General features: G+C 39.2%; 2 protein-coding genes and 1 pseudogene across 5 annotated transcripts; 1 reads left to right on the forward strand and 2 right to left on the reverse strand.

Moving 5' to 3' along the window:
- Positions 1–5,003: 5,003 nt before the first annotated feature.
- Positions 5,004–9,674, reverse strand: LOC103719051 (2-oxoglutarate (2OG) and Fe(II)-dependent oxygenase superfamily protein). The gene is made up of 3 exons (XM_008808152.6): positions 9,089–9,674; positions 6,737–7,058; positions 5,004–5,481 (listed from the first exon to the last, which is right to left on the reverse strand). Exons 1-3 carry the CDS (start codon positions 9,565–9,567, stop codon positions 5,233–5,235), a joined length of 1,050 nt encoding a protein of 349 aa, XP_008806374.4. The 5' UTR covers positions 9,568–9,674; the 3' UTR covers positions 5,004–5,232.
- Positions 9,675–11,238: 1,564 nt separating this feature from the next.
- LOC103718916 (cyclin-A1-4) lies at positions 11,239–18,136 on the reverse strand. Of its 4 annotated transcripts, none has more exons than XM_008807964.6 (11): positions 17,494–18,136; positions 14,805–15,168; positions 14,470–14,603; positions 13,119–13,211; positions 12,906–13,039; positions 12,742–12,817; positions 12,589–12,665; positions 12,468–12,501; positions 12,209–12,358; positions 11,838–11,972; positions 11,239–11,750 (listed from the first exon to the last, which is right to left on the reverse strand). In XM_008807964.6, exons 1-11 carry the CDS (start codon positions 17,704–17,706, stop codon positions 11,679–11,681), a joined length of 1,482 nt encoding a protein of 493 aa, XP_008806186.4. In that variant the 5' UTR covers positions 17,707–18,136; the 3' UTR covers positions 11,239–11,678. The 4 variants fall into 4 exon arrangements, with proteins under 4 accessions (XP_008806186.4, XP_008806262.4, XP_017701045.4 ...); XM_008808040.6 differs by having other exon boundaries at positions 15,009–15,168; positions 17,494–17,953; XM_017845556.5 differs by lacking the exon at positions 13,119–13,211 and having other exon boundaries at positions 17,494–17,995.
- Positions 18,137–24,463: 6,327 nt separating this feature from the next.
- Positions 24,464–26,988, forward strand: LOC103701484 (protein DETOXIFICATION 49 pseudogene; annotated as a pseudogene).
- The last annotated feature ends 718 nt before the right edge of the window (positions 26,989–27,706 follow it).

The raw sequence follows: 27,706 nt of genomic DNA on the forward strand, positions 1-27,706 counted from the left end.
TATTTTCAGAAATCATCTTTCCAAAAAAAAAAATTACAGTGATGAAAAATTATTTCCGCAAACCAAACGAGTCCTAAGCGGTCTAGTTTGCTGCTTCATTTGCCTTCCAGTAGATGTGTCTCGCTGTAAAAAAAGCTAATCCATGAATGCGGCGTGCATCTCTTGGACACGTTATGATCGTCATGTTGCAATTTGTCAGCCTTTTAGGGGCTACCGGGATTAAGGAACTTGGCTATGTTTCTGATGGGTTGACCGAGTTGGTTTCAATTTTATCCTTGATACACCATAGCTTCTACAGGTGGAGTTTCAATAACACCGTGTAATTGAATGTAAATGGAGAAGGATTTTTATGGTTTAATGAAAGCAGAAGCTGCTTAAGATCAATGCAATTAAACATATTCCAGTTGATACTTAATTTTGAATCGTTATCCAAATAAGCAGCAAGTAAGCTAATGCTGCATGTGTTATTAGGCAATAAATTTCTGCAGCAAAAATTATCTAAAAAGGAAACTGGGAGGCTCTTGTAAACGAAAAAGAGTCATCTTCAAGAATTTCGTCTTATCAACTTAACATCGAAAGCTTGATGTTGGAGAAATGACATTTGCTATTTCATCTTCCCTCATACTGTCTTCTGGTTGCCATCATAACCATAATTTTCAGGTAATTGCATTTCTCCTACGACCTGATAAAGACTCCAAAGTCCCCAACTACTGGAATTGGTACCAGCACTGGATTGGAAGGCTTCATCTCTTCCTTGCAGAACTTAACATTGCGCTTGGAATTCAAGTTGGAGATGCTGGAAATAACTCTTCTTGAAACCATGTTGTGGGCAAGATGGTCCGAGAAAACTGTTGCTCCAACATTTTAAATGCAAGCGCATAATTTGATGGTTTTATAGTTCCAGAGGTGAAGATAAAACTTTTATTGCAGATCTTAGCAATCTTCTTGATGAGCTTGTTTTCTGATCTTGCTGTCTATATACATTAGCCGTCTTCTCTGCGTGTTCTTTTCCTGCATGGAAGTGACTGAAGCTGAACTGTTATTGCTGCAAAATTGGACATCTCCTCTAATTTTTTGTGTGAGACTTTACATTCTGTTCTGTTGGGTTCTACCTATCTATAACAGATTATTTAAGAAGCTAAAGGAGATGGTGCATACTTTTTGACATGAAGATTGTTGTACTGCATTTCTACAAGCAGTCACAAGCCATCGACACCAGAACAGAATTATGGGGGGGAATGGCGTCCTATGGGTACTTTGCCTTGTATATCTCTGATCAGTCGCTTGACTTTGATGTTTTGAGTAACCAGAATATGGTTTCACGGGAAAATTAAACTTTTGGTCCCAAAATGTCTCGATGTGCCAAGTGCATATCAATGTCAAACAAGGTTTGCAATCTTACAAGCTTGTATATTTTGATGTTTTGAGTAACCAGACTATGGTTTGGTGGGAGAAAGATAGCTCATTTGGTTCTCTTGTATTTACACCAGCTGCGAAGTTCTATAAGGAGTCCTTATCCCATTCATGAAGCTTTCCAACTCCCGAGATCTTAATGGAGCAGCAGATTGCAGCACAGCTCATGGAGCATTTAAGCCTGTGGTTTCATTTACAACTAGAGCTAAGCATGTGTTACTTTTTCCTAATTACCTAATGATGATGATGATAGTCATCTATATCATGGTTAGATAAATTATAACGCGCTGATGAAATTCTAATAATTGGTCGTCCATTTCTCATTTACTAGTGCCTTGGGATTTATGGACGTAATTTCTCTATGCATCACTCATCCTATGCATGAAATTATCAAGCACTAGTGAAAAGCGAATGAGTGAGAATGCAAGAAATATCCAGTATCTGAAACAACCATCAGCAATATCATTAACTTGTATTTCACAAAGATTTGTTGAATTAGTCATACTTAATTCATCAATAAATCTAAAAATATGCAAAAAAGAAATATGAATAGTTAAATATTTTTCAATTATTTTGTGCATGGGGACCGCGAACCATTGGCGTTCCATCGCACTCAAGACTTAACTGTAACAGAGATATGCAGCTGATGGAAAATTGGACGGTTGGGCATGGCTGAAACTGGGGGGTCCTCACGTGAAGGGTTCTATGATGGGAGCATGGGCATGGGGGCCCACTAGGCATATTGGTGGGCCAGGGCCTAGGAGAAGCCTACCAAGGAAATGACAAATTTTTAAAAAAATGTCACGAGGCATGGCTACGTTCCTTGCCTCCTTTCCCATCTGATGCAGCAGCCAATGCATTTCATGAAACACCAACCTTATCACGACTTCACCCTAAAAAGTTAGCTAAGAAGATGATATTCGGATTTTTTGAATTTACATATGCAGTATCAAAAATTTTCCTAACAAATAACCAATATGAACTAAACATATACTTGCATGGCGCTCCGGCATCCTCGCTGGGCTAAGAATCTAAATCAATTCAATCTAATTATAAGCACTACAAATCTAATTATCAATACTATGGTTAATTTATGGTCAATGCAAATAGATCCGTGCTGCAATGTCTCGTAGTCCATATAAGTTATGAACCGAATCCGCTCTTATACTATTTGTAATATTCAAGATCTCATCGAAAAAAAAATAGTTAGAATGAAAGAGGCTATAAATGAAGATATTAAAATTAAGGATCATGATAGTGATTATAAAGATTAAATCCACATCCAACGACTGGATGGGTTGAGGACGAATTCTTTACAAATTAATTTAATGACGACAATGACAATATAGATATTGACCGTGCTGATGGGAATGTTTTGATTGATTCCTTGTGAAATCACTTAACAAGAAACTCTGAACACTTTCTGGTAAGTTGTAGTCAGTTTAGAGGCATATCTCAAGTATAGTTCAATAGCATTATTTGGAAGTGCATTAAAGTGTAGCTTAATTGGCATGGTTAGGCATAACTTGCGGGTTAAGTAGAAATATTCGGATGGTCACCTTCCCCGGTTGCACGCCATAGGGCGAGACATCAGGTTGAGCTGTCGCGTATACTAATTTAATTGAACTTTTCTAGTAGATGTCGGCAGATGGAGGATATCCATCAATGGATGTAGCAAAGAAAAGGCCCACCTATGGATTATGGAGTATGAGGTCATTTTGGACCCACGGGAAGGTTACTTAAGACATCTCATTTGTACCCATATGTGGTTGCATTTCACTCCTCCAATCCAATAGTTCATGCCCCTCCAAAAACAACCAATGGCTTAAGCACACATCGTTTCGTTTTTCGTCGCATATCCAAGTAGGCTGAAATTAGATCGGATATTAGTAAATCTATATTCATATCTATTTTATTTAATAAATATAGATACAGATATAAATATTAGTCGAATATAAAAAATAATATTAATATATTTTTTAAATGGATATGAGTATAAATCAAATACGGAAAATATGAATATAAATATAGATATAAGTCATATAATAAAATTTTATGACCACAAAATCAAAGATATCACTAGGTGGATGATAAATCAAATTAACGTGATTATATATTTCTATTAAAAATTTATGAATGCTATATAAATTAAATAAGGCTGTAAATAAAATCAGATATTCGGATCATGTAGTTGTCTATTCATATTTATATTTGTTTTTTTTTATAGATATGGATACAGGTACGAATATTAGTTAGATGCTCAAAATTTTATTAATATCCAAATAGATTTGGATACGAAACGCACTTAGATGAATATTATTCTATCCCCTATCACTTCTATTATAGATTCCGGCTTTATCTTCTTCTATGGGACTAGGGAACTTTCGAGTTACTCTGTTAGCCGACACCAATTATCTTCTTGTCCTTTGTTTTGTTTTTTCCCACTCTTTTATACCAATTTGATCCAATGTTCGAACATTTTCTAGGGTTATTCTTCGGCTCAGAAAAAAGTGGACGACAATGGATCTTATTAAATTCAACATACACGGCTCATGCTCTCCACTGATACCTTGACAAGCATAAATCATGCAGTAACCGAGAGCATCATCACATCATTGCAATATTTGATAGAGTAGCATCTGTGCGAAGGAGTAGACCTCCTCATTGGGATGGTAGGGACTCTGAAGCATGTGGACTACATAAATGACGGACCATGCCCACTTTCAATCGAAACACTCGACGCAGTCTACTACTACTTCTCATTCGAATTCCCGTTTCCCAACAGCACCCATCGGAGGTCGGATTTTCACAAAAGAAATTTGGAGCGCAAACCTTTCAAGATTCACTTGATCGCCGAGCTTGCTTCCATCGCCCCAAAGTTTACACCTTAATTTGGTTTTACGTGGGAATCTCCAGTTCTTCTTCTTCCTTTTTTTTTCTCATTTCATGAAAATTAAAGCACGTAATTCATTGTTCTCAAGTCATATTATATAGAGATACCGACGCCGTAGAAGAACCAGTCAGTAAACAATGTTGTCAATTTTATTTTGGTAATCTTGAATCTCACTTCTCTCCATTCTCCAAGCTTAACTCTAGAATATTGTCTAGAAGTTTATCATCCCATGCTGACGATGCATAAAGGATTCTTTGTTGTTGTTCCTAGAATTTTCCTTTGCACTTTTTGTTACGCTTCTCAATCTATCATCCATGCTGCCAAAGCTTGGCCTCCAGATGATGTAAGTTAGGTTTGCCTTTTCTTTTACCTTCTGTTTTTTCGGAACAGCAATATCTCATGGGCACCAAGTTTTCATTTTAGAGATGATATCAGATTAAAGCCTTGTGTATTTATATTCAAGAGAGGCATGCTAGGTTCGTTATAAAGAAGAGCTAGAAATGATATCAGTCATATATTTCATGAACTTCAGCCACATGCCTCTACAAGTGAATTGTTGTGTAAATCTTTTATGATTTACAAGTGAATTGTTATGCAACCATTAAATTAATCAGGATACAAGATAAATTACCCCAAAATACATGATCAGAGCTTGACTTCTAACTCTTCTTACTCCAAAATAAATTATTCCATCATACCAGATAATATAATTTATTTTGAATTGAATGAAATATGGCTTTACTTTTATTTTTGAAATATACCAAAAGCCCTCTTACAACTTTAAAGGCCTAAGTTGGATTACATTAAATTCCAGGACTCAGAGGTTTCCCACCAAACTGGCAACCTGTAGGGGTAGGTTCCTGAGACAATGCGATCGAACCTGATCAACTAATGAATTCGTGAAGCAAGGACAGAGCAGGCATCTTCTAGTGGTGAATCAGAAGGGCGTCAATGTTGCGCTTGCCTTCAGGACCTTTGCTATACCACGATGAAACATAATCTCCATAGAAAACCCCCTGATACTTGAGTGGGCAGCTCTCGGTGACAAGTTGAGGAGCAGGCGATATTCTCCTAGTTTTTGATGGGTCATAAAACGTGGCAACAGATAACCGGGCACGATGGGCATTGACAACAGCACGATGTATGGAACTCTTAAATAACCCATTGCTTATGATCTGCACAAGGTTCAAAAAAAATTAGGATTCATGTAAAAGAAAGTATTATTCAGTATGATCCTTATAAATCATATGAAAGAATAAAGAAGACCATCAAATTCAGAGGAACCATAATTTCCATTCCCACCAAACAAAATTAGTAGAGTTTCTTAAGATACCTTGCAAATTAATAACACAATCTAACCATTCTAATTATCATGTAATGATTTGTGAAATATAGAAATTACTGGCAGATTTATTGCCGCATCAGCAGGAACAATGCAAACATTCAATTATATTTTTTATATATTATATTAAATACCATCATATGACAAATATTGCAGCAAAACCGTCATTGTAGATGCATTTTTCAAACAAGTCTAGAGGGTCTTGATCAGGTTAACTCCTCTGTATTGGCAGATGACAGTGCAGGTTATAATCTACACCAAGAGATGCTTGTCAGATTGCTAAATTAAATAATGCCTTATATAGTTGGCCTCCAAAGTTCGAATATTCCCAGGTAATATATAGCTGCCAAATTGGAAAATCTAAGGAGCACCAACGGCCATTCATTACTTTGCCAAGAAATGCAGAACCTCTATGCAGCAGCCATAAAGTTTTAGTTAATGAATAGACTCATATATAGCAATGAGCTGAAAATTCAGCACACATAGTACATCATTAAAAGGAATATGGCAGTGGCGGCGGCGGCGGCGGCAGCAGCCGCAGAAATCCATTACCACTGGCAGTAAGAAAACAAAAGTACGTGCCCTTCTTTTGGCATATGCATCATCATCACAGAGCAATCCACTTATTCATCTCTGATGAAGTGTTTGACAACTCATCCTAAAGTCATTTAAATTCCAACATTCCGGAGTTCATGTAGCTCCAGCTTGTTAAATGTTTAACAATACTCAAATCTTGCAGCAGCTACCATACTGCATTGTAGTCACTAGAAACGACCATAAAACACTTGGGATTTTGTTGATCAGTTTCTCAAAACAATATTCTTGTTACTCTATTGATTATCATCTTCAAAACTAATAATAACACATAAATTTATTTAGAGGAAGCTAGATTGCATATTAAGTAATGAGCCAAGTCATAATTGGTTAAGTTGCAACTGATGCTTGTAAGCACCCCAGTGACAAAGTAGTCTAAGAATCCAATCTAGCAGTTAAATTCAGCTGTGGTGGATCTTAAAGCCATTTTTTTCTAGTCAATGACTAGAGAATAGCATCTAATCAAAAAGAATTAAACAGACGGGAATCAATACCTCTGTTTGATCAGCTAAGATGACAATGATTGCATTGGATAATGGTCGTACAGGTATCCATTCCCCATCTTTCAAAACTTCTAGACCACCCACATCATCTTGTACTAGAAGAGTTATGGCACCCATATCAGAATGGGCTTGCAAACCAAGAGCAAGATCTGGTTGCGGACAAGGGGAGTAGTAGCTGATAGTTATGTTCTGGTAAACTTCTCCAACTGTCTCTTCAAAATATGAAGTTGGTAAGCCAAGACTTTCGGAGATAATATGTAACAACTTCTGAGCAAGCTCTTTCATATTGTTGCTATATTCCACCACAATATCCCTGCGCACATCGAACAGACAAACTTCATAAATCTTATAAGGAACTAGCAAACACTTGAGATGGAAAGACATGCTTGATATTTTCTGTGCCCACTTATAGGAGTCCACATGCTGAGAGTATCACACCATGATAATACAGGTGGCAGAAGAATTATAAGATCTAGATGGCCATCACTTGTGGCCTGAGGGACTATGATTTTACCAGACATACCTGATTTTACGTGAAAGAGTACATATCAAGAGAAAAAACCAACAAATTACAAAGTTTGTGATGGAGAATCCAAAGTTTTAATGATGTAAGGTGAGATAGCGCTATGTACATGGAAAGGTGGGACGGCGTGTGGATGTGTGGATGATGGGTAGGTGCAACTACAATACATGGGGGTGAAAAAAAAAAAGGGCTTTACACCCATAGTAAAATTCAACAATTGAAGTTGCAAAATGAAATCTATTAACATTCGGTTTGATTTATAATGTCTAAAATGCCTAAAACAAAAATCAAATATTTCGTGGATCTCTTGTCTATACATCAAGTTGTCCTATAGCTAAAGCTATGTGATTAATAGCCAAGATATGCGATCTCCAAACTATTTTGAGCTGGCTTCATAAATCCTCATTCAAGAATCATTCTATGAATGTACCACCACTATTAACACCAGCTGTCTCCAAATGCTTCTTCACTGTGTCTATCCATGTTAACTTAGATCTTCCCCTTTTCTTTCTTGACCCTTCGAGACATACTGGAGCACCTGTCCTGAATTGGCCTTCTTAAATCACTGTCAATGCAACCCAACTTAACAATTGGTTCTTTGGATTGGAAAGAAGTGTCATGGGACATCCAAGGTCCAAATTTGAGTTCCTATTTGTCATCACTTGTGCATTGTTAGGTGTCACAATGGGAGATTAAAAATAGCACAGGTGGTAGGTAATAAGAGCTAAAAATTTGACAGTTACAATACATATGAAGCCCTTTTCTTGATCCACACAGGCTTGATTTTCAATTCAGAATGAATCTTAATTTATATGTACAAATCATTTTAGTCAGTTCTAAAATGCAACTCCTACGCATCATCTATTATTTTGTTCCTGCCTACATCATCTCTAGTCATACTGCATTCATTTAACATTCTTATTCATGCGTTACCCATCTTGTTTGATCAGACCCTCTTTTATCCCCTACCATTCTTTAAGTTGTGATATTACAAATGTATTGCCCTTTTATTACTTTTCCTCTTAAGTTGCTCGGACATGCATGGGTTACACAGCACCTCAAAAGTGCTTATGCACTTCGTCCACTCAGATCCAACTCTATTAAGAATCTCTTCATTAATTCTCCGTTTTATTGTATAATAGATTGAAGAAATTGGAACCAATAGCGCCAGTCTTATAGTCATCTCTGTTTCCTCCTAAAATCATATTGCAAATCCTTTGTTTCATTTTTCTACTAATATGCCTGCCTCTCGTCACCTTTTCTTCATAATTCCAATTCAAAATTTAACATTTTCTCTTATCATATTATCTACAAATAGCATACGTCATAGTAAATCTTCCTAAATATTAGTAAGAAGCTCAGGGTGTCTTCGGCTGGGCAAAATAAAGAAAGTGTACAAACCACAATTTGATGAAAGTCATTTTTGATATGACTCAAGTTATACATAGACAATTCATGTTAGACGTGCCATCCCTCTGATTTTTTTTTCCAAAAAAGAAGCTTTTCCTTCTAGAGCTGGAAAAGATCAACATATAGATTGGAAAACCGATGAGCATAACCAAGTTCTACCTGGCCTAGACTAATTAGTAATCACGCTAGAACCATAACATATATGGGCAAACTAAGATTTGAAATAATGACTATCTTTCATCTCTTATTAGGATCAATAAGACCCAACAAAATTGAGAACTACTACAATATGATCTCAATTCCATGGCCATTTTACGCAGAAAGATGCGAACTTGGCCATTCCAATCTACCATTAGATCTACACAAATCAACCAGCAAATAAAAGAAAACTATTGGAAATTTTTTACCACCTGTAATTGTTAGGAAAGTCTGGCCACCGGCTAGGGTTGCGGCGGGGCTCCGGGAGCGTGTGGTGGTCGAAATAATCCCTCCAATCGAGCACCCCGTCATCCTTGGCGAGCATACGGCTACCGTATCCCTCGGACGCAGCCGCCCCGGGGTCGCACGCGTACTGGAGCTTCGTCTCCATGGGGGAGCGGAAGAAGCCGAGGCCAGCGGCCTTCATCTCCTCCAGCAACCGCGCGGGGACGCCGTGGTTCACCACCTGAAAGGCGCCCCACTCCGCGCACGCGCCACGGAGCTCCGGGAGGGGGTCCACGGAGGGGTCGAGGTCGACGACGGGGACGCCGCCGGGGGACGCAGCCTCTCGGCGGCAGGGATCCGGCCGGAGGTCGGGGGGCTGGACGTATTGGGGCGGGAGGTGAGAGAGGCCAGCCTCCGAGAGGGCCTGTACCCGTTGGGGGATGCCGATGGCGCCAGCCGCTTCCATGGAGTCGTGGTTTGTGAGCGAGAGAGGAAGACGGCAAGCGTTCACGCCAGTTGGGAGTGAAGGCTATACAAGAAGCGTAGAGCTCGAGCAACTGATACAAGCCATGGGTGCACTTGATGGATGATCTCCTATCATATCAACGGATGAGAATTTATTATTTTAACTTTCGCGTTGGGTCAATAGGTTTGTGGTATTTAACTGTTATTCTGCCTCCTTTGTTTTTTAAAAAACTGTTATTCTACTATAAACGATCATGATAACTTACAAAAATATAATAATACTTTTTTAGAAAATAAACTGAAATATTTATATCAGATAAACAGATGTGTTATCTTATAAATAATCAGAAGATATTATTTCGTTCTATTAACAATGGCCGAACAAATGATAACTTTATTTTTCATATCCCTGCTATTTTAATAACAATAATTAATAATGACAATAACAACAATTATATATCATATATAATTACATTCGGACAGTGGATACCCAAAAGTCAAATCCAAATCTTGGTTTTAATTTTAAATCTAAACCCTACCTAATTACTATAAGATTTTGCTAGACTGGTCTTATTAAATTTCGAAACAAGTCACATACTCAAAAAAATCCATTCAACTATCATCTCTATGAGAGTACTGCAACTGATCACCTATCATATCATCGGTTAGTTTACCAAACTGATGTTGCAATTAGAAATTTGTACTAGAATCAGTTCAACCAATCACCAATTTTCATATTAGTGTGGAGAACTAAGCAATGAAATTACATGTAACATCTAACATTTCCTCTAAGACATTATATTTAATGAATGTCCATAACCATATCAACTACTCTTAGATCAACGGATTTAAGAACATATAAGGTAAATTAATTCTCTAAAATCACATGATTTCTAGACAACTTAAAATTCTAAAGACGTATTGTGAAAATAATTTTGCTGAAAAAAACAGCATTTGAAAGAAAAAGTTATTGCTTTTAAAACATCTCTCCCCCGTTGTATCAAAAAAAAAAAAAAAAACCTCTCCCCCCAAACTGAGGTGAAAATTTTCAAAGTTAGTGTCCCAAGAGCATCTCCTTGCATTGTTGTTAGTTGATTTATTTCTCATTTACTTTAGGAAAACAAGACTAGGGAGGAGTTTCAAATAATTTAACAATGTCATCTATGAAAATACCTACCAAATTGTGTATACAATATTGGATTACCTCTCCATTTTCATCATGAACATTTCTTGAGAACTAAAACAGGGGAAGCCTAGGCAAATCCGAGTCTAGAATTTGAACCCAAATGACTGGAATTTAACATATAATGACTTTACCAATAAAGCCAGTTGGCACTCTTCATTTTCATCATGGTCAAAGTACACAAATGTTGGTAAGACCAAGGAGCCATTCACCAAATGTTTGAAATTCAAATTTTATCAACCCTAGTTTTATACAGGATTCTAACAAGTATAGTTGTGCAAATAGATCAAAAGATACAAGGTATCTCGTCTGTCTTGTTCCATGAATTTGAAGAGACATACTAGGCAATTTCAGCAAACCTCTTATTAACAACACATGAAACATAAGTTGTCAACAAAGGCAGTCAAGCCAACCTTTATCACAGCCTTGCAATGATTTTAATCTGGCATCAGAGAGACAATAATTTGTCAAAATAGAAACCATGATAACTGGAAGACAACAAAGGGAGCACCTGCATACAAAAGTTTGCGCCATCAACCAACAAAGGACTTGCGGTGTAGCATATGCTTTCCCAGACTAGAACATGACTTAGTTTTAGCATGCTTCTGGTTTATAATCTAGCACAAGATCGCATGTACATGAAGATGTCACTTCCGTGACACATCGCAAGTCAAAACGCAAATACACATCTAGAGCTGAGATTTTGCAAAACCACCATCATAAAATTATTGAAAAGAAAGAAAAAGACTGCAAGATGAAATATACAAACAGAAAAGCCCACTGATCAGTGAGCACGTAACTGAAGCGTAAGCAATGCTCACAACATAGGATACTTCAGCCTCTGCCAGTTGAACGATCTCAATCAGCAGTTAACTCATGAGGCAGAATACTCCAACAAAGAATTGGATCTGATGCCGCACAAAGGACCTCTAGTTGACTGGATCTTGGAAGAATTCAGATGGTATTGAAGGAGGGCAGTATTTCTTGGCCACAAACTTGTACTGAGAAAATTACAAGGCGTAACTAGCAATCATTCAAAATAGATTGTTTGCACAACAAAATGACAGCAGCTTAAAAGGTTGACTTACCTTGTGCTGACTGTACTTCTCTCTTATTGCAGGTAGGCTGCTGCCAGGACTACTATGGAAAAGTTGATGCAAAGCCTTTACGCAATCACAGAGTTCAGATGGCTTATATAATGTGTAATGACCAAGTGTGGCATTCTGCAATATCAACATGAAAGTGAAAAGATAAACAAGACATTAGATCTATACTACAGAATGTGATCTTGCTGCACATGTAGTTGGTTCTACATCTACATTTCAAATGTAGGATAATTTTTATTTTGCCAACAAGATGAACCATGTGATCTGCGATTTTCTCTAAATGAGAGAGTTTTAACTTAGCTAATTATTTCCTCAGATATCATAATTGCAATCTAAATTCGAAAGGCATGTACCCAAGGTTTCTTCATCGGCTGCAGTATGAACTTTGCCAAGAATATTGCAGAAGCAGCAATTAGGGATGGAGAATAACAAAGCATATTGTACTCGAGAAGTGATAGCTCTGCAACATAGTTGGCAAGGAACTCAAGCTGCAACAGTGGAACCTGGAAAAGAAAGAAAGAAAGAGAAAAGCAAAAAGGATGAAAAAGCTTGCACAACAAGGAATAAAGAGTACCTCTGAATCTCTGATGGAAATAATGAAGATAAAGGTACCTCATCACATCCTTGAGCAGCACGGACAAATCTCCTTGAGTGAATAATAAGAATATCATAAGCTCAACACATGATTTTGCAAAATATATGCACACTGATGAATAAAGCATAGTTATAGTACCTCAAGAAACACTTGGCTGTTGGAGCTGTCATTTCAAACTTCAAGTACTTCAAGACAGCAGCTTCCATTTGTAAAACCTACACAGAGAGACATTAAGAAGAAAGTACAAGCACAGCTGCCAAAATGTAGGCCAGTTTTGAAAGAAAGCCTGACCTCATCCTTGAAGTACGTATTGTCGGTTATGTAGCAAAATTCTTCCACTTGTGGGGCACATATCTCTTCATATTTTCTGCGAAGATCAACATCACCTTATTGATAGTTAAGAATAATGCATGCAAAAGATTACATTCATGATTACATCTAGAAGTAGGTCTTACGCAGCAATAAACATGCAAACAACACCAAGTAGTTGCAATCGTTGGCGATTCATCTCATTGCCAGAAAGGTACCGATCGATGTAATTAACAGTCAAGTATAATGTATCAGGTAGAAGACGGTATTCCTCTGCAACCTAAAATTGAATGAAGATAAGTGATTTAATCACTAAAAGACTTAAGGCATTCAAAATCAGTTATTGAAAATAGATTTACTTCTACAAGCCAATCTACTAGGATAGCACGCATGCTTGCATTTATGTCTTTCTGAATCCTTTCCATGAAGTCAGTAGCAGGCCTTTTTTCAGTCTGCCAGAGCAAAAAAAAAAAAAAAGAAGAAGAAAAAGAAAAACACAATAGATAACAATAAGGGGGATGACAAATCAAGTCAAAAGCAGAGAAAGATTACTACTTTCTAGTAGATCAATCGGGATGTTAGGAATAAAAGCAAATCCAGAGATTCAGATAAAAGCAAAAGCAAGCAAGTGTTCATCCAGATGGCTGACATGTTTATATGAATACATTACTGCTTTTACTAAAATTAGAGAGGGTCAGATGAACGCAGCCTTACCCTCACATGCAAAAAAGTTGTTTCCATGTTTCAAACCCGTATCACCCGCTAGAAAAAGAATTTAAAATACGGAGAGGTTTACAAAAAGCAATAAACAACAAGGAACTGAGCCACACAATCTCACATGAATGTTCTAAGGCGAGAAATTCTATAACAAGACACTCTATATTATCCAAGCTATGCAGTAACCTTGTAAATTTGAATAACTTAGAGACCTCTCAACATGTAAACGTATCAGCTAGAAGATTCAATTTTTATCAGTTAATAATTATTTCTGTACTCTTCAGAAAATTCTGACTTCAACAAATCACTTATGCACGTATGAATGTTCCCATGTATAAAGAAACTTAAACCGGATCTCTCCCAGTTGTCCCTCGCTGGACCACCACCATGAGGAACTCAAACCCATGACATGTTTGTGGACGTTACTTCTCTAAGCGTATTCACTGCAGTGAAATCTTCCAGACACGGAAGATTATTATATGATGAAAGAACAGTAAAAATATAGCACGAAATTGCTACTAAAAAACTGTGACCAGCAACAGAGTAATAAATAGAACTGGAGAGGTTTGACAGGGATATACTTAAGAATTGCTTTATTTTAGTATTCAATACCAGTGGATGTCTCGCACAACATTCACATAGTAATTTACGGATCACATGATGAATCCATGAATATGCACAGGTAGAATGAGAATATTAGTGAATTTAGTCAGATTTAACAGAAAAATAAGTTACAAAAGAAATTATAAAACTCAAAATTACAATTGCTAATGTAAGCCAGAATACATAGTATTAATGTTGTGCACCTAGAACTTATAAAAAAGAGCATTAAGGTATTCCTTTCCTGACAAGACTTCCTCAGTAGCAAAATATATTACAGCTATACAGCACATCAAGAAATTTGCAACCCGCTGAACAAAATGGCAAAAGAAAGTGTCCCAATAACCAATAAACAAAAAGAACAGGAAATACCCACAAGGAGAAAAATGTCACCTCTGCTGTGCGTAGATGCTTGTATATATCAGGTGCAAGTGTTGCACACAACTGTGGATCCTTGTGATTGTTGTCAACATCAAAAATATCATCTGTTTCCATCAGCACAGGATCATCCCTCTTCCATACAGATCCTGAAAAAATAGAGCTAATTTAGTTCACATTGGGAATGCATAATAATTGAACACAATAGAACTTTACAAGGTTCAAGAACATAGATCCTCTCATAGAACATAAGTGAGAGACAGGAGAGATCAAATAACCTATGATGCTATAAGTCAGCACCCATCATGGAACTAATTAACGGAAGAGGTGCATTTTTCAGAAAGCTAGACCTGCTGCATTTGCATGGTCAGAGATATGGAGATTCTTGATTGCCCGCCTCTCCAAAGAAGCAATTGCAGAAGAATCTCCATTGTCTATATACTCAAAGTCTGGACTTCTCATGGACTCACATGTAGACATAGTTTCATCCGAAGAAACAGAACCTCCTGAGCGATTGGGAGATATGACAATACTGCAAGGTTCAGGACAGGTACCAGTGGTGGATGTTGGCCCATGATGTAGTGGAAGTGAAACATCCTTGCTAGATATAGTAGCAGCTGATGCAGTCACAGAGCTCCTAGGCAGGTTTGTATCACGAACACATGTGACAGATCCCTTTTTCACATTCAATGATGAACTTGTTGTGCTTCCCCTCTAATGAAAATTAAAAAATAAATATTGAATTAAACATTTAACAAGAAACATTTTCAAGAAACAAGGAAAAGAGACCGCCTGAGCTGTCTGGCCATGGTTGTCATGACTATAAGACAAACAGCATCATAGTCAAATGATTCTATACATGTAGCTAAAAGTTCAAATCCCTAACCAGCAAAACCATTTCTAAAGCACAAAGACAATATAGAATTTAAAATAGTTCAAATTTCAACAGACTCATAATATATGGGACAAAATTTTAAGACAAAAAATGTTGTGCATTTTTCATAATGCATAGAAACCTTATAGGCTATGAAGACAGTTCTAAATGAAGTCCCATGTCCAAATAAAAGGACAAGCTATCTTGTTTCAGGTTCAAACCCCAATGGTTCTAAAAGAGAAGATTCTTCAGCATTTGTTTCCATGTGATGTAGCAGTAGAACCAACATTTAGATATAAATGTGAGCGATGGAGGTATAGCTTATGGTCAGAGAAGTGGGTAATTGGCGGAGGCAAGGGTCTATTCAAAGTCACAGAATTGGAGAAAGTGAAGCAGGATAGCTAAGCCATAAGATCAAGATAAAGGCAATAATTCTGGCATCAGGAACCTCCAAGAAGGTGACAGTACATGTTAACATGAATTGGATAAGGGCATAAGTCCAATATAAACATAATGGCAAATCGCCATGTAATTCTTATAAAGAATATGCAATGTAAATACTGTAATGAAAAATCTGGCTTCTTTAACCATATTAACAGAAAGAACTAGATGAAACAAAATTTGAACAAATAAAGAAGAGCCAAAAATATGCAATGATATGAGTTAGGGATTGGAGAAAAGTAAGAAAAAAGATGAAGAAAGAAAGAAATATTAAGGGAAAGTTTTGATAGCAAACAAAGTTACTTGAATATACTAATTAAGGCTCAAGAAGACGTAATACGACAAAACATCAGCTTTAAGTTATAAATTTCAGATTAAGGTGACTTTTACAAGATGTTGTTACCTTATATGTGTTTAGTGATTGCAACTCAATTTTATATTCAATTCAATTGCCTGAGCATGCATTGCAAAAGCGGTTATGTTTTTACAAGTTTGTAATGCATATTGACATACTTATCATTTCGCAAGTTCAAAATATTTTACATTTGACAAATTCAGCTACCAGGGATACTCTTTCCCAATGTTACTTCCATCTCTATTATGGCACAGATTTGATCCTTGAGGCTGTGGTGTAGTATCATGATAATTCGGGACTTTATCAAAGCCCAGAGAAGAATTCAATTTTGTGATACCTAAATTTTCCTTAGGGAGCAAGTTTTGGAAGATATGATAATGTACTAGATCCAAAAATGCTAACCAAGAAACAATTTGAATAGGCTAATTTTCCTGATATATAATACTCATGGTACATCAAAAATGAGTCCACCAATGGTACTTTAAGTAATAATCATGATGACAATGCTTCAAGTTAACATAATAAGGCATGAGGAAGGCATATGCTGAGAAAAGGAGCTGCAAGATTGACAAGTACAAAGGAATGGTAAGAAGGAACAAAAAAACTCAAAGTCAGACAAGCTGAGGGATGAAGAAGATCCACAAAATGTCCCAAACTTAAGCTAAATAGTTTTTTTATCAAAATAATCATTTGTTTTCTATTATGAAAAACTATCCTTTTCATTCTTCTTGCAACTTTGGTTTCAAGAAAACATGTCAAAGGACCTGAAAATTCAAGCCTTCATTGCAACAACTTGTATAACATCTACGCAGAATTACTTCTCAAAAGTATAGTGAGGCTCAATTGTATAATGATATAGGCAAATGATGATATTTTAATATGCTTAGAGTTCTATAAGGATAATTTAATAGCCAAAACTAACATACATGTATAAGCATAGCAGATTGTTCTGAGCCATCAAACACAAGTCATTTTTTATAACTTCTAGGACTCCGCATAATATTATAATCCCCAGAAAAAGGCTATAAATGTAAACCTACAACACTCTCCAAATATTAATATGGCATCATGTTTTTACAGAGATGAACATGAGAGTCGGAGGCTAAGTTCTAACTTGTACTCACCGATTCAAAGAAACTCAAAACAAAGAAAACGCAGGAACTCTCAGAAACATCCATATGTATCAGGAATCCAACATAACTCAAACTTACATCAGTTCAAACCTCATAGCAAGAACAAATTTAAATAAAAGAAATAAAAAAGGACAGAGTAAAAGATCCAGATTCTATTCATGACAGCAATCTTTCGAATCCACGACGCCATCAAAGAAGAAGGAAAGCACAAAAGAACCGACGCCAATTTTACCCACATGGACCCCCTTCGTTCCCGGCAGACGAGAAGCGCTCCGCCCCGCATTGCTCTGGTTGGTGATATTCCCGAGCGCGACCCTCTTCTTGGCCTGCTCCGAGGCAGCTGCTGCGACCTTGGCGGCATTTTCGACCGCCGGCCTCTTCGCCAGCGCCGAGGAAGCCGGGGCAGACGATGACGAAGAGACCGACGAGCGGAGGTTCATGCTCGACATCCCCGAAACCCTAGTCCTAAAATGCCAGTCCAAAAGGCCCGACCTGACCTCGCTCCTCTACGGCCGTTCTTGGTAAGAGATGAAGCAAGAAGGCCGAGGAGAAGCAGACAAGAAGGGAAGAAAGAAACCCTAGCCGAGCCCTAAATTTCTAAGGAGAAGAGAGTTATGGTTAGGGTTTCGAGGGGGATGAGAGGCTCCTCGGCATGGGAGGAAGGAAGGATTGGGGAATTCAAGAAGGGTTTCTCTCTCTTTCTCTCGGACAAGGGGAGCGGAATAAGAGGACGGGCGCAAGGAGATGGGGTTACCTAACCTGTCTTATTTTTTTATTTTTATTGGAGGGAAGGGGGAGGATTTGAATTCTCGGAAGATCGCAAACGTCCGTCCGAGGCGACGATCTCAGCAAGGGAGGGAGCGTGCTTGCGCTCGCCACGAGTCTCTCCTCTCTCTCTGCCCCGGCGATTTGAATCTCCTAGTTTGTGGTCACCGGAGGTGGGAGAGAGCAGACGCTTCTTTTTTAAATTACTACCAGAGTGATGGACTTATGGCTGGTGACGTGGGATTGGGGGAGGTGAGTGCATCATAGATCTTTTAAATTCGAGCTGGGTAAGAGGATCTGAAAGCCATGTTTTTGCTGGTAGATTGGAAGGGGAAGAGTTAAGAGGAACATGGTGGGGCCAATTTGGATCAATGCTTGCTACCTAAGAGATGTGCCATGCTCCAACTCTAGAGAGCTCTCATGAGATTTGTGGATCTAATCAAACCCTAAGGCAGAATGAACTACCGGCAACCAAGTTAGTCGGCTGTTTTGCTAATGATTCTAATTAATTATAGCATCCCTAAGAGAAAGATGACTTAAACATGGTTGATAAATAAGCACACTGAATGCAATTAGCTTTTACAGTCGAAACGCTTAAGTTAGATATCTCACATAATGTGAGAAGACGCAAAATAGCACGGTGATCATAAGCAATTTACTTGATTTTCTTTTACTTAAGTCTTGCTTTTCTTATGCAATCGAAATGTGGAAAGGAGTTCGACTCGATAGAGATCCTCTCATGATCAACTTTACTTGGTTTGTGACAGGAGCATTGAGTTTGTAACCATTTGTTCATCCCATGCCACCCCGGTAATGGAATTCCTTATATGTTGCGCTTGGAGTTAAAAAGGATATCCTGCAACTCGACCGTCTTTCTGGACCACTTGAAGAAGGAAAAGAGTTGGTAGACCGATAACAAAGGCTTGGAATCAGCTGGCATTAGCTCTCTGTTGGCAAATTTGGAAGGAACATAATGCTAGATTATTTCACCTCTTGGAGTAGCTTGTGTTCATATAGTAGTTCTGATAGCTATAAGTTGTTGGTTAACTTGCTTGATCAGAAGCCTATTTTAATGTAATAAAAGCCTCTCATGCAAAGCATGGCAATCAACAGATTTCAAAGTCTGGTCAAGTTTTGTCCAAGTCCACGACCTCACTGACTATTAGTGGTTGGCAGTTCACCTGGTCTAGTAACCGCTTGCATGCCTTGCTCTCAAAGCTTGGTTGCATCCTTCTATCATCAGATTAGGAACTGCAGCAGCCTCATTTTCAGAGTCAGAGCGGTACCTAAACACACCTTAGATCATGCACCAATCTGTCTCCATAGCACTTTCTACCCTCCCACGAGAAAAACATCTTCAAATTTGGCTCTCTTAAGACGGCCTCAAGGATATTATGAGATGGTGGAACTCCTATGACGGCCTTAAGGGAGCTCAATCCTAGAATTAAACGAGGAGAGAGAGGTTATTCAATTGTGGTTCCATCAGGTAAGGAGAGAAAAGTTAGTTCAATTACAACACTGCTTCATGAGTGCTGATCGATGGGAAAGGCCGTGTTAGTTAGTATCGCCTGCTCGCAACCATTTAACTCAAGATTTTGCAACCAAAAGGCCTCTTGGAGGCTGGAGCCCAAGTGTTTTGTTATACTACTGTAGGAGCTGTAATTGTTTATGATGACCATGTTCGTAGAGTCCACGACATTAGCTTCTACGTGTTTGCGATTGCAGTATCTCTTTCTCTAACGTGTCAGTTTTCTTGAGATATCACTACTGCTTCGTTTGTCCAAATTCTTAATTCTACATTTGTAGATTTAAGAAGCAAGAAGGCTGTCACGTAGGGTGGTGGTGATGTCTTTGTCCAAACCAACCTAACTACATCAACTCTTTTATATATATGACTGCCAAACTTTCTCAAATCTGAAAGGCTAATATTAGTCTTCTATTAAATGAACTCAGAGCTTGCAGCAGAAGAGGACAAGGATCCGCGCCAACTTTAGGCATTTGAGAGACTCAGAGACATGAGTGTTGTAGAGGTTTCCGAATTTAGTTTCACATCGACCGAGTAGCGGAAAGGTCTGTGTCTTATAATGGAGGACTCAAAGCCTTTCCTCACGAGGACCCTTTTGTGGGACAAAACCGTGCGGGGTGGCTCTTCTCGCGTGCCTAAGTGCCCAGAGGTCTACGATCCCCAGAGCGGACAATACCTCGTGGGGGACACAGTTCGCTTTCCCGCTCGCGCTCAGTAGGGACTGTGCTGTTGCTCGGGTCAGCCCGGCAACAATGAGCATTAGGATAGATATTGATCCAGCTTTGAGTAGCCATTGCCCTATCTATTCTCTCCCAAATTTTGGCTCTTCCTAATCTGTAATTGCACTGCACCAGGTAAAAGAAGGACCTGAGAACCCCTAATCTGCTACCACATTGTTACATAAAAAGGCCGCAAACTTTCTAATATCTCCAAGTGATAGAATTAAAATCGCCAATTAAAAGAGTGGGAGGACCCAAAGAGAACATCAGAAGACATCTTCCACAAGGTCTTCTATCAATTCAATTGGTCTCAGCATAAATGACACCAAGAATCCAAGATTGAGAGTTGGTGCAAAATACAATAATTAGAGCAAAAATATAATAAAAAGGAGAACCTGTGGACTTTGGGCAGTTAAACACCAAGGAGAAGGCGGCCACATATTCCAGATGATTCTTCTTATCTTGGTTTCAAGTATTTTCAGAAAGATGTTGCAGATCTCTGGGAAGATAGCAGGAGAATTGTATGTAAAAAGGAGAAGTGAGTGTAAATTTTCCTTCGGGCATTAGTGAAGGTTTGTGTAAATCTTCTTGTGATTCTGCGAACTTCGTAAGTTTTTCTCGTAGTTACCTCATTGCTTAGGAACTGTTTGCTCGTATCGGTTCGAATGTTTTGATCTTGCTTTTCTCCCCTACCTCAGATTGCAGGTTATTGTTCATACAAAAAGAGTTCTGACCAGCGGGGAATTATGTGATTGTGTAGTTTTGGAGTGCAACTTTCTAGTGGGTTATTAAGTTCATGAAATGTTGCTGCATTGGGCATTCCTTCATAAATGTTCATTTCAGTACCCCAACTTTTCTGTCTCCATCTTAATTTCCTCCCTTTCCCTCCCGGCTATGCCATCTCTTTTGAGCAAGCCTTGAGAAAATAAAATAACCTCTCAATTCAAAGGTGGCAATCAGGCCGAATCAGATTTGAACATGTTACAGAATCATTTTATTAAAAAAGTAATCTAATCTGGCCTATAATAGATTGAATCAAATTTAATGGGTTAAATGGTTAAGCATTAGTATTCTATCTCTGACGGTAGTCAAATAAAAGTCCTACAAATTAATTCTAGAGTCTTTTGATTGGCCATTATCTTTTCCGTTCTTCGATGATTTTGCAGTTTTTTTGTGAATAATTAAGCTATTCAACAAATTCTTTGGTGTTCATGAACTTTATGAATACATCTAACAACTAGTTAAACTTATTTTCACAGTGTTCAAAATTTTATTAGATAGCTGATGTCATCTATAAAGCAGAGAAAAATCAAAAAAGAAAAAAAGAACAATTGGTGCTTATTTATGAGTCATGTCTCCCACCTGTTTTTTATAGAAAACTATGATCAAACCACCCATTTAAAGAGAATGGTTCTAATAACCAGCTAAGATGTTGGTACCTCTGCCTGCTTGTTGAACCTCCTGACCAGACCTATCTTTACCATCTTCTAATTATATCAATTTAAAATATAAAAAAATCATCAGTCTTTGGTAATCTTGGACTATAACTACTCCCATATTCTCTTGGTCATTTTTCATATCAGGACTATTCTTTTCCAAAAAGTAAAAATGACATTTTGCCCCGACTTGTGCTGTTGTGCACTGACATGAATCATGAGAAGTCATTAAATCTGATCCACATGTTTAGTTCATTGATCAACTAAACCACATCCTCAAAATAAAATGCAAATTGTATAGGTTTTTTATTCTTTTGTTGTTTTTTTTTTAGTTGGAGGAGAAGGAGGAGGACTAGACCCACCTGAATTTGTTAGGAAATAAAAACCATAAGTTTATTTCTCAAGAAACAAAGGTAATAGCAAGGATGATTGGCATGTTTATTAGAGTTGTGGCCACCCAGAACCTAGCCACACAACCATAGGCCGAAAAATGACCTCGTATGCGAAATACAAAATGAGCCATCTAGGAGCCTGTTTGAAAAATCTAGTAGAATAGGACTGAATTTTTTATAGGAATCGGATCCAACCCATATTCTTTTAAAGACCTATCCTAACCTTAGCCTAAATTCTATCTTTGGGCCTATTTGCCTGCCTGTTTGTTTCTCCCGAAATATTTGGGCTGGAAAGTTATTGGATTGGTATGGGCTTACTCAAATTGTGATCACTCCAACCCAATCGATTTTCTAAATAAGCTCTAAGTGACATGCTCTTCTAGATCGATTTGCTCCCTCTCTTCTTGCTCTGATTGTAACTCTTCCATCCCTCTTCTTGAGATATGGATAACGGAGTAGTTGGTTGCTCCTCGGAGCACAGTGCCACATTTTTCTAAAGGATTTTCTGAGGGTCACTCGGGGATCTCAAGTGGAGTGCGGCTCGTTACAGCAAATGGACAGGGTGGGCGATGTAACCAAGAAGCATGTCCGGTCCCCATCCAAAGCACCGGACCTCCGAGGAGAAAAGAGAACGAGGCGAACGAGGGGCGGTTCTTCCTCTTTTGGCCGAGGCGACGAGTCGGATATCGACACCTCAGCCAGCTTCGCTGCCGACGCCACCTGCTAACTAACGGCTAATCCGACGCACTGCCATTCTTGGTGATAAAAGTGCAAAGCTGACCACCTGAGTACGAGGACGTCTCGTAGCCTAGAAAACCTTATGATCCCGAGAGGAAGGAAAACGTTTAAAAACAAGAGAGAGAAAAAAAAGAGGGAAAAATATCAAACTCATTCTAAAATTTACTTAATTGGCGAATAATCTATGTGTGACTAAATACATGCCCGCACGGATCCTCACGTACTCCTCCGTTTAAATCCTAACGTCCTCGTCAAACTAAGAGTTCTAATCAATTTAAATCTAATGATAAACACCACGATTGGCCCATGGTCAGTCTCAATAAATTCGTGTTACAGTGTCTCCTAGTCTACATAGATTATTGATTGGATCTGATTTGTTACCATTTGTAACAATCTACGACCTCATCCAAAAATATTAGTCGGAAGATATTATTTGGATTTCTTAATTCTGTATAAGTATCCAAAATTTATTCGGTGAATAACCAATATGAGACTAGACACACGCCTGCATGGATCCTTATAATTATGCTATGCAACGGTTGTGAATCAAACTCAGTTTTGGACCAACAATTGAGCAACTCTGAGCTACTCTTTTTTTCACAACTTTTTGTACATAGGCATAGGTATGCATCGTTTGGGGTGTTTTTTCCCTGAGAGTGAGATCAAGGATAATGTTATATGATGGCCAGAACAACCATCAGAAATCATTATTATAATGGACATAATGCATATGAGATTTGTTGTATCTGTACTGTTACGTAAATTGGAAGTAATATGATTGAGTACCTAAAGACCCTTACAGACAACAGAATTTTTTTTTTACTCGAGGCACTCTATATCATGTTTGTCCATCATAGTCTGCAAAGACGTTATCCACGAATGCAGCTCAATGACCACCATGGAGGCCTTGGAGATTCAAAATGACTCACAGTATATCTCGTACAAGTTCAACGCAAAGTCCTCAGGGTCTCCACCCATTCGAAGGTGACTAAACGATCTTTTCTTGCGCATCCCAAACCGCAGCCCTCTTAACCTGCACTGCCCTACGCTACCGTCCACTGAAACCTCCAAATAAGGCCAAGAGAAAGCCACCCCCGGACAAAACTCCCTTGTTCGTACCACAAAAAACAGACACAATGCACGACATAGCAAGCCTCGCACTTCGTGACCGTGGCCAAGTTATCGTATTGCGAACTAATAATCCATATCACCTTTGTTTCGTCTCACTTGCTCAAAGATTGTATTTTCCCCCCAGCATTTTGTCCTACCGTGCTGACTTTGGACCATTCAACCGGTGTCGTTTGTGCCGGTTGTCCTCTCTCTTGCCCTTCTCAATGATCCTAAGCCTAAGCCCTTGTAGAGCACAGTGGCTGCTACTGAGAGAGAAATCTAGTTCGATGAGTACTACATTCAAGGCTTTGTTTTGAACTTCCTAAGTTCACTGTTAGCTAGACTTTGCTCGTTCCGGACCAAGACCACTCATCTTCCCCTCGCTGGCTATAAAAAACCTCAATCATCCGAAACACTTACACTAGCAGCATTCGGTTGAACAGAATTCCCTCAAAAACGAAGGAAAATAAAAAACAGAAGCAACAAGGAGGAGAGAAAAAGAAAGAGAAGGCGCTGCGACCATGGGGGTCCAACAGGCCGATACTTGCCCACTGGTCAATGGAGCAGGAGATGCTGATCTTAATGCCTCGAGGCCACTGTTAGGTGATGAGAGTTGCCATGGTGACCACAAGCTTTCTTCTTTGGTGAAAGAAAAGGAGGAACTTCCTTCAGTTCATCATCAACTATCAGAGACGGTTCCTCGGGAGGATTCCACTTTCTTCCGTGAGGTAAAATTTTTGTAGCAGAAAGTTCATACCGAGCGTAGTGTACCCGCTTCAGAAACTCTTCAGAAATTTGATGCCGCAGCTGCTTCGTCATCGCCTCCTTCCGTTGTTCTTAAGATATCTGCCTCCCCGCACCCGCAGGCGTACCAACTCCCGCGTCCGCCCTCAACTTTGGCAGCAAAGGGTAGAACACCTATGTTTAGAGTTGCATTGCAAGTAGGCGCCCATTATTATGCATGACCAATTAGTTACACCTACCATCCTCACAAGAGATTGCTCTCGATTCTAGAAAGTTTACAAAAGATGGATCTATCACTTGGCCATGATCAAATTTAACCAAGATGATCGATTATATCACTTGGCCTTCATCAAATTTAACCAAGATGAAATTACTACAAAAATGTTTCCCTTCATTTTCATTAGTTAGTACATAAAATGATTTTTATATACCTTCAATCTCTTGTAAGTCATCACTGTATTTTTTTTATGCTTTTATAATAAACTGGGGGAAGTTTCTCACTTTTGCCACTTTCCATCAAAAAAGATATATATACCTTTGGCTAATCATATTATGCTCTTAGTATTGGACGTAGGCCTTAGTATTTCATATTGTAATTAACATGGTTTGAGTGCTCAGCAATGATGCAATTAAAACTTCATGCCTCATAGTTGGAATTCATGTATAGCTCTGAAAATTGATTTATTTGTTGCTTAGATTGTGGAAGAGATTCCTGCTCTCTCAAGAATCTCAGCACCAGCAACTGCCTCAGGCCTCCTCTACTATGCCCGCAGCCTCATATCTATGCTCTTCTTGGGCCATCTTGGACATGTTGAGCTCGCAGCAGGTGCGCTTTCTGTTAGTTTCGCCAACATTACGGGCTACTCAATCTTCTCCGGCTTGGCTATGGGCATGGAACCCACATGTGGCCAAGCATATGGTGCACAGAAATGGAGCCTCCTGAGCTTGACGCTTCACCGAACTATTGCTTTCCTTCTCTTAATTTCCATACCTATCTCCCTCCTTTGGCTGAATGCCGACCAAATCCTCCTGTGCTTAGGCCAGGACCCGACCATAACTAAAGTTGCCCGGACCTATCTTCTCTACTCTCTTCCAGACCTTATAGCCCAATCCATCATCCATCCTCTCCGCATCTACCTACGTACACAAAATGTAACTCATCCGGTTGCGTTCGCTGCGGTCGTTGCATCTTTGATCCACATTCCACTGAACTACTACCTGGTGATTGTTCTCAAGACAGGCATCAAAGGTGTAGCCACTGCAGTAGTCCTGACCAACTTCAATATCATATTACTTTTAGTGTGCTACATTTATTTTAGTGGGGTATGCAGCAAAACTTGGACGAGAGTATCCATGGAATGCTTCAAGGAATGGGGATCCTTTATCTCGCTAGCCATACCAAGTTGCATCTCAGTATGTTTGGAGTGGTGGTGGTACGAGTTCATGATCATCTTATGTGGTCTCCTGAAGAATCCTGAAGAAACCGTCTCAGCCATCGGGATACTGATCCAGATGACAGCCCTGGTCTATGTCTTCCCTTCATCTCTGAGCTATGGGGTGTCGACTCGAGTGGCTCACGAGCTCGGGGCCGAGCAGCCAGGGAGGGCAAGGAGGGCTGCAACCATGGGTACCGCATGTGGAGCCTTCATTGGTGTAGCAGCAATGGCGTTCAATATATGGGCTCGGGGGTGGTGGGGAGCGATGTTCACCGAGAGGACTGGAGTACTGAAGCTGGTGGCGAAAGCATTACCTATAGTTGGGTTGTGTGAGCTGGGTAATTGTCCTCAGACGGCCATGTGTGGTGCTCTGAGGGGGAGCGCAAGGGCTGACGTTGGGGCCCAAGTGAACTTGGGTGCTTTCTACGGGGTGGGGTTGCCAGTGGCCTTGTTTCTCGGCTTCTGGGTGGGGTTAGGCTTTGTTGGACTCTGGCTGGGGTTGCTCGCAGCGCAGGCTTCATGCACTCTGATGCTAGGGGTGGTGCTGGTGAGGACCAACTGGGCCAAGCAAGTAAAGCTGGCCAAAGAGCTAACGAGTGCTGGGGAAGTGGTGAAAGGAGATGAGAGTGTGAATAAGGATGAGGAGAAAGAGTGCTTAAAGGGCATGGTTGGTCCTTGAGACTGTTTATTAATTAAATGGTTGAAGCCCTTTGTGGTTGTTTCGGAAATTAGGATATTAGAAGGCATAACATAAGAAGTTTTGGCTGCTGTTGGAGAGTCGAGACTTTTGCAGCACAACAGACAATCTTGGAAGTGGATGAGCTGAGCCAGCCAGGGTACTCAGCGGTTCAGCCCGCACACCGAGGGGAATCAGAAGATGGATAGCCATCAAATAACACGTCTTATGTATATTTATGGATTTTCTTGTTTAGTAGCTGTTCATCCTTTGATAGTGGCCTTCCATAGCTGCAAGGCACTCTCCAATGCTGCATGTACTGCATAGAATCCGTGCTGGAGTTGAGCCCTTCTGTAAGCTTAACTGATATAAGAAGGCTGACAACTAATGAAGGTTCAAAAGACCCTCAAGAAGCTTGAGCGGATTGCTTTCATCTTTGTTTAAGGGAAGACCAGAGCTTTTGAGCCTCCATGTACTTCAACAAATAATCCTACAAGGTGTATAGATATGCATCTGTGTGGTGTATTCCCGTTACTTGTTTCAGTATATTCTCAGATGCAACAGCCTAATTAGAAATAAATTAGTTTAAAAGGACGAAAACCTTTAATCATCTGTGTGCGTTCAAGCAGGACCTTTAATCATTTTAGCTGTAGACCATTTGTCTTAAAGAAAAAGTTGATTGATGGTTACCATCTCGGAAGTTTTCATCGTAAGATTGGTACATTAAGGACGTAGAAGGTTTTCCATAAATCATCGGTCATTGCTCCACAAACACTGACCTTAAAATCGGTATGGTGATGATGGGAGCTGTGCCGAGCTAATATTTCGGGTCTCGAAACGGGTTGAGTGCATGAGAGCGCCATCTCGTGGCCACTCGTAGTGTCCGATCGTGTGCCGTCGCGGGTATT

Source organism: Phoenix dactylifera, chromosome 12, assembly GCF_051530095.1.
Source record: "Phoenix dactylifera cultivar Ajwa chromosome 12, Ajwa_hap1_PhDact_Kaust_v1.1, whole genome shotgun sequence".
NCBI classification, from domain to species: Eukaryota; Viridiplantae; Streptophyta; class Magnoliopsida; order Arecales; family Arecaceae; genus Phoenix; species Phoenix dactylifera.